General features: G+C 44.4%; 1 protein-coding gene across 1 annotated transcript in view; it reads right to left on the bottom strand.

Annotated features, from left to right (window-relative positions):
* Nucleotides 1-619: 619 nt before the first annotated feature.
* The window catches only part of LOC135919799 (zinc finger protein 665-like), a 44,561-nt gene continuing 25,208 nt past the window's right edge, over nt 620-19,972 (bottom strand). Inside the window, exons 10-14 of the mRNA XM_070526344.1 lie at nt 18,729-18,859; nt 15,731-15,857; nt 6,067-6,140; nt 4,855-4,981; nt 620-2,564 (exon numbers count right to left, since the gene is read on the bottom strand). Coding sequence (XP_070382445.1) covers nt 1,952-2,564; nt 4,855-4,981; nt 6,067-6,140; nt 15,731-15,857; nt 18,729-18,859 — 1,072 coding nt within the window. The 3' untranslated portion in view covers nt 620-1,951. The remainder of the gene's footprint in view (nt 2,565-4,854; nt 4,982-6,066; nt 6,141-15,730; nt 15,858-18,728; nt 18,860-19,972) is intronic.

Genomic DNA, 19,972 nt, shown 5'->3' with positions numbered 1-19,972 from the left:
CCGTATCCAGAGTGCCACCGAAGGAGTCCCAGAATCTATAACAGTACACCGAGGCGAGTTTCACGGTAATCTTCTGCTTCCGCTGTGATTTGTGCTTTACGTGTCAACAGTTTCCTGTTCTTTTGTGCTTCCCGGGAGCGGGTGAGGCCCCGTTTGGCATCGCACAGGTGTAGTAAGTGGGGATTCAGCTCTGGGGTCGGCTTGTTGCTGGCGAATTCCTTTGTGTGGTGTATGTCGACAGAGGTTGTCGCACCAGTCTTCCAGGTTCATGATCGTGTCTGCGTCCTGTTCTTGGGCTTCCCTGATGCGAGTTTTGCTGTGCCGATCTGCCTGCATAGGCGTCCAGTCTGTAGTGTTATATTTAATATGTAGTGTTCGTTGCCCAAGTTTTCGAGTGTGTTCCGCCATTCAGCTCGCGTTGTGGGCTGAAGAGGAGGTTGGGAGTGGAGTCGCTTGTTAGGCTGTTCCCTTCACTAGTTGGTTGTTTGGCTCTGTGAGGAGTGTGAGGTGACACAGCACAGCACAGTAGTTCTAGAGAAGTAGCAGAATTGCCTTGCTGACTGGTTGTCTCCGCAAGGCATCTCCCCTTCGTAGAAGGGAACAACGCAGGAAGAAGAACCGTGAGACAGGAAACTATCACTTTATTGGGCGAACGTGAACCCACAAAACAAGTTCACTAGGACAGAAAGATAGTTCCAAGCACATGCGTCGATCATTCAAGAATTGATTTACAGCTAACGAGTGTCGCATATTCGCACGTGATTCATCTAAGATTCCAGCGTAATTGCTGGAGCTTGCATGCCTTTCAAAATGCAGAACTGTATACGCGTTGCGCGTGCAATTTAATTACAGAATGTTCGACTACAACGTGGAAAAAGTGTGTAATCGACGAAAAACATCGAGTATCTTGTGATAATGCAGTCGCGTCATGCACTGAGTGGTAACAACCTTTGTTACCTGCGAAAGTCACTCATAAGAAGAATATATAGAAGTATGCGTGTCAATATGCCTAAAAACTGCATCTCACATTTCCTGTCATAGCTCGCACAGATGCGTTTGTCCCATCAGGCTAAAAAGATTCTACAGCTGTAATTAGAGAACAGTGTGAGTCTTGACAGATGGCTTCCAAGCGGATAAAATACTGGCTTTTGAAGCTCTAAGCCACCACAATAAAAAAGCTAAAATTTTCGTAGTTGGAGGACCCTAAACAATGACAGAGATAACTTTTTGGTTGAGAAGAAAACAGTACCTCATTTTTTAAATGCTTTCCAATGAGAGATGTTCCCTTCAATCGACATCGGACTAACATGAAGCACAGGTTTCATTAGAGCTTGTGAACTACTACGCTGTCAAAACACCTACAAAGAAAAACTGACAGAACAGGGAGTCAAGGATATTGTGAAGACATTTGAACCTTCTACTTACATAAAACAGACACTTGCAGCCCATAAGGATTTGTCTTGAAATAAGTTTGCTAACTCTGCGTTCGTGAAAAACAAATGCAGTTATGCAAACAGTAAGCGCTGGCTAGGATCTGCCGTATACTTCGACATTGAAGCACTCCAAATGCTTCTGGCGACGACGTCTTCTCATAATTTGGAGAAACCAGATAGTATCGTTCACATCACTCATTTTACTAGGCCGCTTTAAACGTCAAAAGAAGCCGGCCTCTGCACACGATGCGTTTAGTTAGCTCCTGGATCCTCTGAAAGAATATCAGCGTTGCTTCCCCGCACTGCTTCGCTTTCATGTTGGTATGCAAAAGCCGCGGGGGATTTGGTTAACTTGCGCACTAGTCAGACTATTATGTCTGCACAACCCTAAGCGTCACGAAGTGTGCATTAGGTTGATCGTCGTCTCCGAATGCATCTCCACACAATTGGCAGGTAATAGTCTGGTACAGCTGTCCATCAAAGGCTTTCTACGCGAAAGCAAATGCGCTCTGCGTACACTAATGCGGGATTTCATCCATGTGGCTTAGACGGTGACGACTGAGACCTGAGTTGTTCTTGAAGGATACATTACATATTTCGCAAACGAAAGCTCTGTCCCCACAACAGAAGCTGTGATGTTGTTTGAGGCTTTTTTTGGTTTTGAATGGTTTAGTACACCTCTGACAAACATGGTGTTTCTCGTCTGTGTGACTGTAGTTGTGTGTACAGAGATTCGACGAGCTCGCGAATGATTTACCACATGTTTTGCAAGTGTACGGTCTCTCGCCTGTATGTGTGCGTTTGTGGATATCTCGGTGATGAGATCGCCGAAAATATTTTGCACATATTTCGCACTTGTAGGGTCTCTCGCTTGTGTGCGTGCGGTAATGTTCAGCAAGAACACTAGCCCAGTGGGACATTTTGCCGCAGGTTGCGCATTTGTATTCTTTGCATGTTGTATTCCGGCAGTGTTTCACAGAATAATTCACGGAATCACTTGCTTTGCAAGTGTAGGCTGTATCGGCCGTGTGTTCCTTGGTGTGCCCGTGTAAGGCATCCTGTCTGCTGGAAACATTGGAATATGCACCGGACAACTCTTGCTGTTCCCTCCCTCCTGTTCCAGTAGCATTCCTGTAAGTAAACGTACAATGGGGCTCAAAATGGGCGACTGTTGTTACGGGATGATAAAAACACATTTGCCAATTGAGAGTTGGACAAACTACATCGTGCGTTCATAATAAGGCGATTTGCACAATATGAGCTGGAACCTGCTACATTTATATTTAACACTCGATTTGACCTCTAGATTGGCAGAAACGGATCACTGGAGCTTTTGTTGTGTCTATTTCGTTAAACTTGAAAAGAGAAAGGATGGTCTGTGGAGTGGAAAATAAGAAATGTTGTTATATATATTACATTATGTAAAGCATCAATGTAACCTGCGCAGACGAGTAGAACTATCTGAAAACGAACGTTATGTAAGAAACTTACATGCTCTAAGATTAAAAACAGTCGTACTTCTCGGGCAAGCTAAGGAGGAGCATTCAGGCAAAGGTCCGCAAATGTGCCCTCGGAAGTGCGAGGTTCGGCACTGAAACAGGCCGCATTGCCTGAGCTAAAACACGTTTGCTTTCTATACAAGCCTTTGTAGATAAGGAGGAGTAACCTAATTGCAAATGCTTAAAAGGCGTTCTGTAGTACTCGCATTATCTCTGAGAAATACGGGCGGGGGGAGGGGAGGGAGCTGCTCTTCGTCGGACATATGTCAATACACAAATATCAAACACATGTCGAATAATATGAAGGGTGCCAGAGTTTTCAAGCGCAGTGGATGAAATCTGCTACGGAAGGGTTCCTTTTTTTGAAGATCCTATTCTGCAGATATACAGTACAAGGCTCATTGCAATGTTTGTTAATGTAGCATAAAAATCCTCTATTTCTTTCTATTCATTTCTTGGCCATGAGATTTCTTGTGCGTTAATTTCATTAAGTTTGCATACGTGGAGTTGGCATTGTTGGCGCGTCATCATTCCTACCGTTTAAGGCAGAAATGCAAGAAAAAATAGGAACAGAATTCGAGACATGCACAAGTGCCTCTTGTATGCGTTCCCTCCTGTCTGCTGTTTTTTGAAGTTACTACCCTGTTTGTACTGGATGAAAATTGTTTGCTACATTTCTATTTTTATGCTATATATTTGTTTACCTATATATATATATTATAAAAAAATTAAGTTATAAGCGTTTTACGTGCCAAAACCACTTTCTGATTATGAGGCACGCCGTAGTAGAGGACTCCCGAAATTTCGTTCACCTGGGGTTCTTTAACGTGCACCTAAATCTAAGCACGCGGGTGATCTCGCATTTCGCCCCCATCGAAATGCGGCCGCCGTGGCCGGGATGTGATCCCGCGAGCTCCGTGCTCAGCAGCCCAACACCATAGCCACTGAGCAACCATGGCGGGTTATGTTTATTCTAGTCATTGTTCACGTGACTCATGAAAGGTTATGGTGTGATTGAATTTATGTGGTGTAACTTAGTACTTTTTTTCTAATCGTGCTCGCTCGGCCCGTATCTAGACCAGATTACATACTTAATTTTTACATTGTAAAGCTTTTTTAGGTAAGTAAATAAATAAACAAATAAATTATAAATTTAGGAGTTGGGATAAGTGGCCACCATAGCGGGATGTGAGTTTTCAGGGGACCCGGTCTAGGCTGAAGAAAACATTTCTTCAGTGACTTACGTTTGAATTTAAAACTAGTTGGTGGTATTTCATTTAAACAGTTAAATTCCAGCAACCACATCAATCACAACTTTGATGTAATATATATATATATATATATATATATATATATATATATATATATATATATATATATATATATATATATATATATATATATATATATATATATATATATATATATATATATATATATATATATATATATATATATATATATATATATATATATATATATATTTGCGTGAAGTTTGGGTTTGCGAGGATTTCCCCAGGATCTGCTCATAAAATAGCACATTTCAGGGTGCTGCCTAATACATCCATTTTGTGCACTTTAGATGCGGTATTAGGTGCAGTTTACGTGCGACGTAAATAAAAAATTCAATTCTTTGAAATATTACAATTTTTTTTCGAATGCAGAAATTGGAATATTGGTGCAGTGGGTTGTTCAGCAGATTAATCTCTCATTTTCAATGTACTTAGGTCCTGAGCTAAAGATTCCTGTCACGCCAGCGCCATATTGTCTTAACTGCAGATTACATTTCACATTTCAGGCAACAACGCTTTCATCCGTCGTAGAAGTTCGTCAGTGGAAGTATAATTGAGCCATAGGCAGCGTTCCGTGTCATCTCACTGAGTAGTTCCTTCGAAAGGAATTCATACAAAAGTTTGGCTCACCAAGCGTCCTCGCCAAAAATGTCTGGTGATTCCTGTAGGCACGCGTAGCTTGTACTGGCCACTGGGCTGCTGCTGTAGACCGGAAGTGTGAAACCCGTGCTTCCGGTTTCTGTGTGGCCTGTATGCCCTGTAATGAAGGTGCCGATTTGCCATCGTTCGAGAACAAAGCCGGAGAATTCCGTGGTAAGAACGTGCAGTAAGCAAGAAGAAACCCTGGCAGCGCTGCGGCCATCTGAAGTTATTCTCTAAATTCAAACAACAAAAGTGGGAAGCCGCAACCTAGTGTTGCGAAAAAGACGCACGTGTGTTTCAGGAGTTGTTCGTTACTACATTCCTTCGGCTCTTCTGCACTGACCGGAGCTCGGTTCACCTTGCAATGGCTCATTTTTGTTCTCTCGCTTCTTGTCGCGCTTTGATAATGGTTCTGCTCTTTGATAAGCAACTCAGCGGCAGACGACGGTGCTGTCGGTCATACAAGAAAGCGCTGCATGCGAATGCATGTAGGGAACAATCGCTGCATAGTAGGTTGCTGCTGTTATTGAAAAATAAAATGAAGTAAACATTCCATATTTTACCAATAATATCTCTTGAACGAGATCGGGCTTATAAAATTATCAGTTAACCACAAAGAGTGATGAATGGTTCACGAAAAAAATTTGTGTTTGGTTCTGATGAAACCTGCAGACCTTCGCAAATTTTATGGGTGATCCTCATATCAGCGCTCAGACAGTGGACATTTGCGTTAGCAGAGCAAGGCCATTAAGTTTCGAGCGGATTCCAGCTGGCTTGGCTTTCAGCGGGTAAGGGCGGTTGGACTCGGAACTTGTGGGTGGACCTTGCACTCCATTGTCACAGCATATAGCATAAGCCAAAGAATGCTTAGCAATAAAATTACTTAACCAAAGCAAGAAAACTTTGGATCAACGACATAACGAAAGGTGCATGAATGACATTTACTCAACCATACCTCAGACATCGGCGATGCTGTTTAACATTGGTGGCACGGTAAAAGTCCTCTGGTGGTCAAAATAAATCCGGAGTCCCTCGCTATAATGTGCCTCATACTACCATCGTGGTTATGACATATAAAACCCAGAATTCATTTATTCGTGCTGCCTAAATGTATTGTGTACGATAGCAAATGTTAGCTGCCTCCATCACCTTGACAGCAAGGCATGGTATACCCGTGACGGAAAACCTTCCCACACCTACCGCAGACGGTGGATGTGCTATCAGCCAGGTGGTAGTGCGTGTTCCATTGGTCAACACGGGTTGTCTCAGGAATTCTGCAACACAAGACAGATATTCACATGAACACTGAGGCAATAGTGGCTGAACAAAGATTGTAGCGGAAGCCAACGTTTCGACTAGGGGACACAACAGACGAGGACAAGTTCTTGTGTGGAAACGTTTGCCTCCAAAATCCTTAAGGAACACAGGCATATTGCACTGAAACAATTTAGTTCGATCTATGATATCGGAATGAAAGAAGTCTCGTACCAGTATAGACGCTCTCCTCGCGGAAGGGCGAATCTATCACATCTAAAATATAATATTAAAACAATAACGAAAGTAAGGTTAGTAGTATTTAGACAGTGTATATTCCAAGACAAGCTCACGTATTAACTAAATCAGTGTAATACCACGTGCCCAATGACACGCATAACATGTAATTTAATGACCTCTAACATGCCCGGCCAAAACGATGGCTTGATGAGGAGGGCCGGCGAAGGATACTGTAGGTTCTTGTCCCAGAGTGAACGTTCCCTGATGCCTCTACACTTTAAAAGTGATTTCTACCGCACAGGTCAAGACAGCAGGAAGATATTGCGTACCAAGGCGTCAGACGTTTCTGCTTGCCGTCTCTTGGTGTTCGAAGCGTCCTGGCTTTCCGATAGCGATGCAAATCCTAAGTCTCCACATCCCACATTTCCATGCATGGCGCAGCGGAAATTTTTCTTCTATGTAGTGTACTAAAAACCGGTGCGACACCTGGATTTGCAATCAATAGAGAACGTTATTTCTTAAGCGCCGACCGCGATTTGTATCTCACTACAGTAGTCGATTTAAACTTACACCTACGGGAGCACTGGCCGACGCATTCGCTTTTAAGGCTATACATATTCCGCGAATGTGTGCCTGCAAGGTATAGACTGTATGATTTATATGGGAGAGTCGTGTCAAGGCAGCCGCTTTTGTTCAAAGTGTACGGGAACCCTCTTTGCGTAAGGTAAGGGAACTGCCGCAGTGTGCACCGAGTGACGCTAGCAGCACGGAAGCCAAATAATATTCCGCGGCATGCAGCAAATAGCCAAGGATATATCATTGGCCGCTCATCACTCACCTGAAACTTGAGAGGCAAATCGGCCGAAGATCTCAAACGCTTGCGAAAGAACACACTTACGCTATTTATTTATTTATTTATTTATTATACCCTCAGGGCCAAAGGCATCACAGAGGGGAGGGGGTAAAATAGGTTACAGAGGCAATAAATACAATACAGTGAATTTTGTTAGGACCTAATTTCATCATTCTCCAAAACAAACAAAGGTTGTTAGTGCATCACGAAATCATTGATTATCCTCAATGGCTGCAATATCGGGCGGGAGGCGGTTCCATTCGACAGATGTCTGGGGAAGGTATGACTGAAAACAAGCTTTAGTTTTGCATTTTTGGATGCCAACCTTGTGCCGATGATCAGTGCGATGGGAGATGTATTCCGGTGGTGAAATAAGATCGTCATGTAGCGTGACGTGATGATATACCTCGTGGAATAGAGTGAGGCGACTGTTTTTCCGACGAGATCTTAAAGATGGGAGAGAAGGTTAGTTTTCATCGCTGTGATACTTGCAGTATGGTTGTAATTTGAAAAAATGAAGCGAACGGAGTTATTTTGTATAAGTTCAAGAGAATATACAAGATTCTCATGCCCAGGGTCCCATATAGATGATGCTTATTCAAGTTTAGGTCTTATTAGTGATTTATAAAGTAGGAGTTTTAAGGACGAAGGAGCGCGGAGAAGTTGCGACGTAAATACCCTAACATTCGATTAGCGTTATTGGTAACGTATTCAGTATGGGAATTCCATGTTAAGTTTCGTGATATATGTACGCCTAGATATTTATATGATGCGACGGAATCAAGAGGAATGCCATTAAGAGAATAAGAAGAGGGAGTGTTAGAGCAGCGAGAAACACGCATGAACTTACATTTGTTAATATTTAATTCCAGGTTGCAAGCTTTACACCAGTTAGAGACCAAATTAAGATTGGTCTGGAGAGTATTAATCTCGTTGAGGTTACGTATTTCACGGGAAATTACACAGCCGTCAGCAAAAACGTGGCTGGCAGAAGATAGGGTGAACGGAAGGTCATTAATATAAATTAAGAATAGAAGGGGTCCGAGGACGGATCCTTGTGGTACACCAGATAGCACGTTAGTAATAGTTGAGGTTGTGCCATTAGTGAAAAGAAACTGCCAGCGGTTGAGAAGCAAAGATTGAATCCATCTAAAGACATGTGGATCAAGATTAAGATGACCTAATTTATAAAGCAACAATTGATGGCATACTTTGTCAAAAGCTTTCGCGAAATCTAAAAAGATGCAATCCGCGCAAGATGACTGGTCAAGGATGCGATGGAATTTATCAGTGAATGAGAGTAACTGCGTTTCGCAGTTACTCTCATTACTCTCAACGACTGTTAATAACGATCTCAGAAACTGAAGCCTCATTTGTCAAGACGTCTCAACCAATCTGCCAAGGCTTGTTCTGCCGCTCTTCGGCAAGCTTGTTCTTCATTGCGATAACAAGTATATGGACATTTCAGACGCAGGTATGCCGTCGGCGTCACCATCGCCATGACGTTCTGTATGAATTCCAAGGGCGGCACTATGGTCTCCGCTCCCACAACGCTGTATGTGCGATTGTAAGTGAGCGTTTATTTGGGTGGTCACGCACATCTTTGACATCAGACCAACGGCTTTGATGCGCGTATAATGGACGTGTAAGCTTTTGAAGAATTTCGGTATGGGGCATACATGTGCAATTACATAATATTGCGTAGATGTGAACCGAACTGCCAATTCAGCGCAGTATGACTAAGCGAATCTGTGAAAATCGAGAAGGCGCGCGCGAAGGCGCAAAGCAGAGCCCAGAGCAAGTGTGCTCGGTCAGTATTTCCCGCTTTGTTTTTTCATGTCTTTTCATTATTGTGGGGAAGCCTTACACTGATAATTGCATAAAGCGATGTTTTGGTGTGAAGTTCTTGAACGCAGGCGAAGTCGAGACGAGCATGTTTACGCAACTTTTACCATTTATTTCTTGCCCTCTCAGTGGAAAGAAATAAAGAAGGAAAGGCGAATGAGGAGCAAAGTGGGCGGCCTGGACTGGTCGGGGTGCTGGCCCTTCTTTACAAAAGCACTGCAACTTGCCGTATTATCGGTACAAGACTAGCTTGTGCAAATGACCTAGCGGTTGACGTATCATAGCTACTTACCGATCAAGTTGAAAACGCCCAGGCTAAATTTAAAGGAACCTGTACTTTGATATCATTGACGACAACGAGTGCTTAATTACCCGAACAAGGAAATGGTATGATTGCGCAGTACTCTCCTGGACATTTTACTGATTTCATGTTTTCTTATCGAGATATATTCGGCTCAGCATCTGCTTCAATTACGGCTACTCAATCACTTTCTTCTTATGGTCTTTGAAACGTTTGGTGAAGGTAGAAATATTAAAATTTCAAAAACTGAATTCTTGGGTTTTAATGCACCAAAACCGCGATCCCATTATGTTGTAGGCTCTAGTGTGGGAGCATGGATTAATTTCTTCTGCTTTGCTTGCTACCAGCGCACCTACGCTACATTGCCTAGAGAGCCCTCTGTTTCATTGTGCGCACTTTCTCTTAAATTAACATCTCGCTCCTGACTATGTTCATATATTTCACAAGGGGGTGAGTAACCAAGGTAACCGTCCTGAAAGCGTGCCTTCACGTGTAACGGGAGTGCAACATGCTGCCTGTTTTGTTTTGCTCCCTCCGTGACTAGTCGCGCTCTTGCAACTATTACGTATAGACTGACAAGCTCCGCCTGCCGAATGCTCAAAACTGCTGATGCAGTGCCTGGTTCAGGCATCAGAGCTAGCAATCCCAGGAGGAATGAATGAATGTGTGATATTTTATGGCGCAAGGGCCAAGTATGGCCAAAAAATTGAATTATGGGGTTTTACGTGCCAAAACCACTTTCTGATTATGAGGCACGCCGTAGTGGAGGACTCCGGAAATTCCGACCACCTGGGGTTCTTTAACGTGCACCTAAATCTAAGCACACGGGTGTTTTCGCATTTCGCCCCCATCGAAATGCGGCAGCCGTGGCCGGGATAAGTATGGCCAAAGAGCGCCATGTCCGTGTTAATGCGTTTTCAATCTATTCATGGGTTCTATGAAGTTGGTGTGACGTGGCTGTAGAGGGGCCTTAAAGATGGTCGCGCTAAAGTGCGTAAAATCTGTATAATAAGATAATGGCGATGACTCATGACGTGCACTATGAACATTAAGACGCATTTAAAAAGAGGGATATGTTGTCTAAAGGTATATGAGGTTATATAAGATATGCTAGAGCACTACTGCCTCCTTAGAGCCCTTGAAATACAAGGGCCTGGAGGCATGTGCTATTCAAAACAATTATCGCAGCGGCATCCTCTGGAGCGAGGATGCTCTACGAATTTAATGGGCTTATAACGTGTAGAACTACACCCTTTAAGAAGTCGAGGAGTGCCTTGGTGTTAAAAAGTGGTTCCTTACCAAGAAACATAGCCGGGTGTAAAGGGATGTAATAACGGTATGCAAGCGGAAAATGTTTCTTTCAGGTTCGGCTTTCCGACACTCCAAGAGGACATGGAGGACGGTCAGCCTCTCACCGCATCTACCACAGGTTGGAGGTTAACTTCCAGTAAGTAGAAAATGATGGGTCCCTCATGTGTGTCCTATTCTGAGGCGACAGGATAGGACATCTGATCGCCGAGATTTTGTTGGGGAGGGCCAAATACCTAACTGTGGCTTTATAACGTGCAGTTATTTATTTCGGCGTCCCACATGCGTTGCCAGTGGTGTTGCAGTTTTTTTCGTATGTAAGGTTTGAGATCTGTGAGAGGCACCAAAGCAGTGTTATTAACAGCAGGGGGTGCAATTGACGTAGCCGTCTGGTCTGCCAAAACGTTACCTTGGATTCCCTGGTGGCCAGGTACCCAGCATATGATGATAGGCAGGCTAGATAGATAAGCTTTGCACAGGTCGGAATAGACCTCAGTAAGTACAGGATTTTTCTTTTTGTAGGGTGACATTAAGGCCTCCACCACACTTAGGGATCTGTATATATTACGGCTTTTTGGAGTTTTGATTTCCCTATATGCTGTACAGCCGACTATAATGCGTAAGCCTCTGCCGTAAAGATACTTGTTTCTGGATGTAGTACATCAGATTCTGAGAAGAATGGACCGACGGCTGCATAGGACACTCCGGCATGTTACTTAGAAGCGTCTGTGTAGAACTCTGTGCACGAGTGCTTGTACTGAAGTTGTAGGAAATGCATTCTTATTTCGACCTCTGGAGCGTGTTTTGAGACTTTTAGAAAGGATACGTCATATTCTATCACCTGCCACTCCCAAGGGGGTAAGAGCTTGGTTAGGCGCTTTAAGGGAAGCACGAGGAGTGGGACATGCATTGCATCGATAAGCTCCTTCACACGCAGCGAGAAAGGCTGTCTTATAGACGGACGATTGCGGAAAAGTGTAGCACACGTCATATTGGTAACGGTATTAAAACATGGATGTTCAGGAGTGGAGTGCACTTTAAGGAAATATGTAAGACTGATGTATGATCTCTGCAAGTGGAGCGGCCACTCATTCGATTCGGCATATAAGCTTTCGATCGGGCGTGTTCTGAAAGTGCCAGTGGCTTGGCGGATACCTAGATGATGGACAGGACCCAGCATCCTTAGCGCGCTCGGGGCGGCAGAGTTATACACTACGGCCCCATAATCCAATCGTGACCATATTAGGCTCTTGTAGAGATTCACTAGACACTTTCTGTCACTACCCCACGTAGACTTAGATAGAAGTTTCATTAAGTTAATTGTTTTTAGACATTTTTCTTTCAGATATTTGATGTGTGAAGTGAAAGTGAGTCTATCGTCAAGTATAATACCCAGGAATTTGTGCTTTGTTGATAGGAATTTGTTGTCCCCACAGTTCTAAGCAAGGATCCGGGACCAGGCCTCTCTTTCGTGTACAAAGTAGACAAGAACTTTTGTTAGGATTGATTTTAAATCCGTTTTTCTCTGCCCATTTTGATACTTTGTTGAAACCACGCTGTACCTGTCTCTTGCACACTGCGAGGTTACAGGATTTAAAAGCTGTTTGAATGTCGTCCACATAAATAGAGTAAAAAATGGCCGGTAGTAATGAAGCACGAAGCGTGTTCATCTTCACTATAAAGAGCGTGCAGCTAAGCACGCCTCCCTGGGGTACACCAGTTTCTTGTGTAAAAGGACGTGACAGTACATTGCCGAATTTTACACGGAATGTACGATTGGACAAATAGCTTTCTATTAGGTTCAGCATCCATGAATGCCACTTTCTGACAAGTCTCTCAAGATTCCGTACCGCCACGTTGTGTCGTATGCCTTCTCCATACCGAGGAATATGGATAGGAACAACTGTTTGTGTACAAATGCGTCACAGATGTTTCCTTCGATGCGTACAAGATGGTCAGTTGTGGAGGGCCCTGCCCTGAAACCACACTGATAGGGATCAAGCATGTTGTTCAGTTCAAAGAAATGTATGAGTATGCGATTAATCATTTTTTCAAATACCTTACAAAGGCAACTTGTGAGGGCTATCGGGCGGTAACTTGCCACTTAGGAAGGCTCTTTGCCTTGTTTCTAAACAGGGGCCACAATGGCTTGTTTTCATGCGGTTGGAAGATATCCCACAGCCCAAATAGTGTTAAAACGTGTGAGTAGTGTAACTTGCGTGTCATTGTGTAGGTTTTTGATCATTTCATACATTATTCTGTCAGATCCAGGTGCAGAGCTCTTGCATGCGCTCAAGGCAGCTCTAAACTCTGCAATACTAAAAGGACGGTTGTATGGTTCATTCTGACGACATTTTCTGATGAAAGGCTTACATTGTTCTATTTGTTTGTATTTGAGAAAGGAGTGTGAATAATTTGTTGAACTTGGCACGCTCTCAAAATACTCCCCAAGTGAGTCTGCCTGGTCTTGCAGTGTATCGCCCTGTGTGTTTACCAGAGGGAGTGAATATGTTTGCCACCCTATAATCCTGTTAACCCTGTTCCAGGCTATGGCCTCATCTCTGAACGAGTTAATACTCGACAAGAACTTGTGCCAACTTTCTCTTCTGGCTTGTCGGCGGGTTCACCTGCCTTGGGATTTTACTTTTTAAAGTTGATAAGATTCTCTGCAGTTGGAGAAGTGCGTAGCAACCCCCACGCCTCGTTCTGATTCTTACGGGCGATCCTACATTCGCTGTAGGGCGCGTCCTTTGCATGCCACGGGACACGTCGTTTGCATGCCAAAACAGTTACTTCGGATATGCATTTTGATGCGGCATCTATTATGAATGCTGTAAGATACTCCACAGCAGCATCAATTTCTAAAGAAGACATGTCAGCCCATGAGATGCTAGTGAAAGTTCGATATTTCTCCCAGTCGGCTGTGTCTATCTTCCACCTAGGAGATTGTGGAGGATATTCGTTTTCTTTAGGTGTTCTTACCAGTATGGGGAAGTGGTCGCTCCCGTAAGGATTGTTCGTAACTTCCCATTCGAGTTCGGACAGTATGGACGGGGAAACTATACTAAGATCTATTGAAGAAAAGGTTCTGTTTGCTAGAGAGTAATATGTGGGTTCCTTCTTATTCAGCAAGCACGCACCTGAAGAAAAAGGTACTGTTCAAGAAGATGACCTCGCGCGTCCATACGAGAGTCGCCCCACAGGCAGCTGTGCGCATTGAAATCGCCAAGAACAACATAAGGTTCTGGCAATTCGTCTATAAAGTACTGAAATTCATGTTTGTTTAACTTGTAGTGTGGGGGTACGTAAAGCGAGCAAATGGTGACTAGTTTATTTAGAAGAACAGGTCGAACCGCCACTGCTTCAAGGGGCGTTTGTAGGTGTAAACGCTGACACGAAATACCTTTATGAATAAAAATGGCAACACCGCCTGATGATACGACAGCATTATCGCGATCTTTGCGAAACTTGACATACGGTCGGAGAAAGTTTGTGTGTTGTGGTTTTAAGTGTGTTTCCCGTAGACACAGCACTTTTGGATTGTGTTTTTGGATAAGCTCTTGCACATCATCAAGGTTCCTAAGAAGACCTCTGACGTTCCATTGAATTATTTGTGTATCCATATTGGAAGTAAATAGGTGCTGTGTATAAGAAACAGAAGTATTAATTAGAGATTTCAGAGATTAGATTACAGAGCTCTTTCGAGGCCCTGTGATCGGGGTTTTGCCCCTTTTTGAAGCGTTCGAGGGAGCCTCGCCGCTCCTTACGCGCTTGGTGCGCCATGAGGATAGGTGTGTCTATTGCTTCTTGTGAGGCCCCGGACACGTGCTCTTGCGAGCGAGAAGTTTCCCGAGAGAGTCCCGCCTTGGAGGGCAAGACTCCTGCGCCCACCAGCCCGGAGATCCATGGGGCTCCCTGAGGGATTTGGCTGCGCCGGCTGTTGCCAGCGCTGGAAGAGGCCGGCTAGGTTGGGGCAGTCTCGGCTGCGCCCACCTTCGGGGTTGATGGTTCCTTCTGCTCGGTTGGTGGAGCAGCGTTAGCTGCGACCACCGTGGGGGCAGATGGCGTAACTGCCGACTCACTGCTTGTGGGTCGGACAGGCGCCGCAGGCCGTTGTGACGCTGCCCCCTGACGCGCCACTTCGGCAAAGCTTTTCTTTGGCAGGTATGCTACCCGCATTTGTGCCTCCTTGAACGATATATTCTCTCCTACTTTTATCGTTACAATTTATTTTTCCTTCTTCCATGAGGGGCACAACCGCGAGTACGCGGCGTGATCCCCGTCACAGTTTACACAGCGGGGAGAGTTCTTACAAGCTTCAGTGGTGTGTTCAAGGGCACTGCATTTCGCACATGTTTGGCGGCCCCGGCAGCTCTGCGAACTGTGGCCGAAATGCTGGCATTTGAAACATCTTAGGGGATTCGGTACATATGGTTTGTCATGGAGCTTGATGTACCCAGCCTCTACAGACTCGGGCAGAATACTTGAACCAAGTGTGAGTATTAGGTGCTTCGTTTGAATTTCTTTACCGTCCATTCGCATCTTAATTCTTCTCACATTGACAACATTCTGCTCACTGAAGACCTCCAAGAGCTCAGCGTCTGTCAGCTGGAGCAAATCATCATCCGAGACAACGCTGCAGGTGGTGTTCAGAGTGCGGTGTGGAGTTACTGTCAATGGAACATCCCCAAATGATAGTAGACTGGGCAATTTTTCGTATTGTTTCTGATCATGCAGCTTTAACAGGAGATCCCCACTTGCCAGCCTTGATACCTTGTAGCCCAGTCCAAGGACATCAGTTAAGGACTTGGAAACTAGAAAAGGGGAAATGTTTCGTACTTGTTTATCGGATTTTTCTAAATGGATCACACGGTACCATGGGAAGTTCGGGCTTTGGCGTCCAAAGAACTGGACAACATCTTCGGTGCGCCCTCGTTTTTGAGGGCGATCGGGAAGGCGAGGAAAGGGGTTAGCCATAGACAAATTTAAATTTCGGCAATAACGCCAGCCACCCACCATGGAGCCCTACAAGGGGACGCGAATATTTTGAAATGTTGGCTCACCTGGCGGTGCCATTCGTAGTGCACGATAAGTTGCCGTTGCCAGCGTGGCTCGTACTGGGCCTGGCGTCATCGACAATGGCGGTGGACACGACAGGCGCGTAATTGGTGCTTCCGCAGTCGGTGGCATCTGCACCGCCCGAAAAAACAGCAGATGCGTCCACTTGCTGCTGTGCAGAGGTTATTCAAAGAGCATCAAAAATAAATGGTGGCACGCAAAACGTTTCAGTTGGCTTTAGGGGTAGGGAAGGCGGCTTGCTGAGTTGGCGTATGCAGGGCGCTTTTTTTCCCCATATTCCAGAATTCGGTGCTAAGTGCTCGCAAGAGATTCGCATTGACGTAAGAGACAAGCACGACGAGATTTATAGATTTGATTTTTTCTCAAAATAAACACGTTATAAATAATACAGCAGAATAGAACACGACCATTTTTTATGCGAAAGAAGACCGGTCACTAACTTTATTTCGCTACAAAGGTCCAATCTATGTTTCCAATTTCCAGCAAGAGGCGTGTTCCTTGCTTTCTCTGATGTCGCAGTGAAACATATATTAATATCAATAAGCAGGCTTTGGCAAAGCTTCCTTTTTCCAAGAATGACGCACTCTCGTTACTGTAAAGCTGCACAGTTAGTAACGCGCAAAAGGAAACTTCAGCGTGGAGGCTTCTGTCTGAGTACGTGGGAGCAGGGATATTGTTTTTCTCGGTCACGCTTGCACCAACATTAATGCAAGGTATCGAATGCAAAAGAAAATAGTGAAATCTTGTTACTGCCATAGACTAAGTTATTGTTCAGACGGTGAACGTGATTATAAAAGGTATTGAATGCGACAAAATTTGTAAAAAGGAATGTCAAGCCTGCAACTCAGTAATTGAGGAATAAAAATGGCATCATAATTCTGGAAGGTACATTTATTATGACCCGTAAATTGACAAAAATGATACGCAGTGGTCTCATGTTTACCAGAATTGTATAGCTAGGACTTTAAAAAAACTTCTCACTTCTGTATATTGTAAATTCATAAATCAAACTTGGCCGCTTTAGATGTTCTAAAAATTGCGGTTAACAGGACTGCGATATTTGTTTCAGGATTAGTGTTGCTAAATTGCAGAGGTTGTGCTTCAACTTTTTAGAAAGTTCACAATTTCTGAGAATTTCGGCATACCATCCAGGCCCTAAGTATATAATCCCCTGACTACAATCACTGGAACATTCTAAAATGCAACGGACATCAGTAATGTCAGTCTAAGAGCTGCTCCTCAAAACATTTCTGCATTTTACATGCCGAGTAGGAAAATCTGAAATGTCCTAGAGACGAAGCTTCCAATTCAAATGAAAATTGTTTTGAAAGCTTGGGTGGTGCAGCGAAAGCATGCCTGCCTAGTGATGTCACCACCCCGCATGTCGACACTTTCATTACGATTGTACCTCAGTATGGACTGCCTTGTATAACTGAACGGGTTGTGTCAAAATTGCACCTGCTGGTTATGCATATCGCCTATTCATTGATAGCAGTAGACAGCCTGATCAGGTCGTTGACGAAGGAAAAGGTGACGGAACAAATTTAAAAACTGCAGTCAAGCTTTAATAGCTAGGAAAACCTTTCCTTGATGTGAGATGCACGGTTCAACTTATAGTGGACTATTCTTAAAGAGCCTGGCTATCCGATGCATATATTTTACATACGTCTGTAGCTAGAGTTCCTAAGAATGCATTTACAGTTATCAGTGCTTGTTTCACAACTAATTATAGTCAAAAATGGCTGTGATCAACTAAACGCCTTGGAGGCCTATCACACTGATTAAAATGGGCCACCCAATGCGCGTATGTGAGGGGCGTGTTACGGGCATCGGATAAGATCAGAAAGAATTGCGGAATTACAAGTTCAGAAGGCAGTATCGTTGGACAATGTAACAGCAGCAATCTCGCCACGCTCCGTTAGATATAATGACCGCATGTTTTCCAGAATACTAATAAGGTGTGGCTGGTGTTCCGTAAGGGAGAGAGAAAGTGGTCCTAAAGGTCCCTTCACCAGGTGTGGCTGTTGTTAATACACAAGCATGGCTCGTAAATTAAGTGGTGGCTACCGCGTGTTCAACGTATAAGCGGCTGCGTGGCATGAAACAGTTGCAATATTCAACAGTAGGACACGTGCCCTTCCTCTGGAAGGAGCCGCGCTTTAAGAGAGCCAGTCAAGGTCCCACGAACAAATGCATCTGTGCAATGCGAACTGCTTGCAAGGGCACCGACCACTGCATTGAAATTAGGTTGTGACGGAATTTGCACAAACATATCCGCCGTACAATAAAGACTTAACGAAATAAAGAATGGAGGAGGGGCTCGTCACGTGAACATGACGTAGGGCCTTTCCGCCTGTATGGGAGAAGGCAAGGAAGGAACGCCGATAGAGGACGCCATTCCAGGCAGAGGGAGAGAGTGTCTGTAGACACTAAAGCTCGCCTGCTGATGGCACAGTAGCAGGAAAGCTCGATGTCATCTATCCTCTCCCATAATGAATGCATTCGAAAAATTAGCTTACCAAAACGCTCCTTTGACGGCGCCTTGGCGATTTCCAGCGTATAAATTAATGTTGTAATGGGGCCCGTCAAAGGGCCCTTATAAGATAGGTTCCTGTAGCAAGCATTGAACGTGGAAAATAAAACGTGCGGTTGGCTTGGTGCGCATTGCAAAGCTTGGTACTCAGACCCCATTACAACACGAAATCCAAGACAAACCGAGAAGCTTCGATTGCTATTACGAATGAATTCATTAGAAACTTGAGGTACGCAGAATATGCGTAGTGTTGTCTCTATAAGCACTCAATTCATCGACATGAATTTCACACGGACTGCATAACCAGCAACCGACCCGGTGGCGTTAGCATGGTGCCCGTATGACCAATGAATGCACCACCGTCATGATCGATTGAAATGCTGCCTCTTCTGTGGGTTGTTAGGCATCTTGTGCGTGGTATCGATGGTTAAACACCATGCCGTACATACCATTGACGTTACTGGCATCATTCCGGCTGTTCAACGCCTTCCACGCGTCATTGATGTATCCGTCACAAATCGCAGGATCAGGCATACGTATTGGCATTTGACTCTGTGCTTCCAGGTAGAGCAGAAGACATCTGAAGAATGTTTTTGGAAAACAGAAGTTGGAACAAGGAAACCGCTCTTTTGTTGGTGAAGACAATACCTGTAAGGAATCGTTTTATCAATATGATCACTTGCTGGCTGGCATAGGGTGAACGGCACACTATTAAATTGCGCAATTTTTTAAATCATGACTTCAAGCAAGAAGTATGTGACAGCAAGAAATGATGCTAGAACCAGGGTAAGAAAGTGCTACGCTGCAAGATTACGAGATAATCTTGTACTGACATCCCCACCGAGGCGCCCAATATAGACTAGGTGCGTATAGGTCTACGACGTCATGCGAGTCAACTCGAAAGCGCTCGTCATACACATTGCGACAGAATGGCCATGGCATGAGCGGCGTTATGGAACGGCGCGCGAGAGCTTGATTTTACGCTTTAGGTAGGGCAATGTTATGTTAGTGTTAGCTAGGCTACGTCAGCTTAGCTATACCACTCGGCCGAGTCGGTCTCCCAACTACGTTCGCAACAGCTCTGCCAGAGTGCGACCACGTTTCTTAATATTTGCGGTAGGCAACTGTTCTCGCAATTTAGCGATCTCCTCGCTCACTCTGTCAACGCGGCTGTTCACGGTTACGCCAAAACGACATAGCCATCGCGCCATCCAGGTGGTGCCTTCCTATTGTCCCGAACATGCCGAAAAGTTAAACAAAGCGTTCATTTCAAAGCCGTATGCCATTTTCCTTCAATCGCTCCTTTTGTATATCTTGAAAAACATGTAACAGCAAAAATTTGAAAGGAAATGTGCCAACTTGGTCACAAATTTATTGGCGTTTTGAGCAAATTGTACTATTTCTGCTCTGTTTTGTGAGCGTCCTTAAGTATGCTCACTCTAACGCTAAAGAAAGTGCGACGTACTGTTCTATTAATTTATATCTTTGTCTTTCACATTTCAAAACCCCGATCTCGCTACAAAAGCGGCTTAGAGGGATCTCGAAATTAAATTTAGCCGCCTGAGTTTCTGTAATGTACACTTAGATGTAATTATGCGACCGTTCTTGCATTTCACAATCACTGATGAAAGACCATCGCACCTGGAACATCAACCCTGTTTCGAGCTAAGTGGCGTAAAATCCCAGACAATGG

The sequence above is a fragment of the Dermacentor albipictus genome, chromosome 9 (assembly GCF_038994185.2).
Source record: "Dermacentor albipictus isolate Rhodes 1998 colony chromosome 9, USDA_Dalb.pri_finalv2, whole genome shotgun sequence".
In the NCBI taxonomy this organism is placed as follows: domain Eukaryota; kingdom Metazoa; phylum Arthropoda; class Arachnida; order Ixodida; family Ixodidae; genus Dermacentor; species Dermacentor albipictus.
Note: the sequence above shows the minus strand (reverse complement) of the source record. Positions and strands in the feature narration are given on the sequence as shown.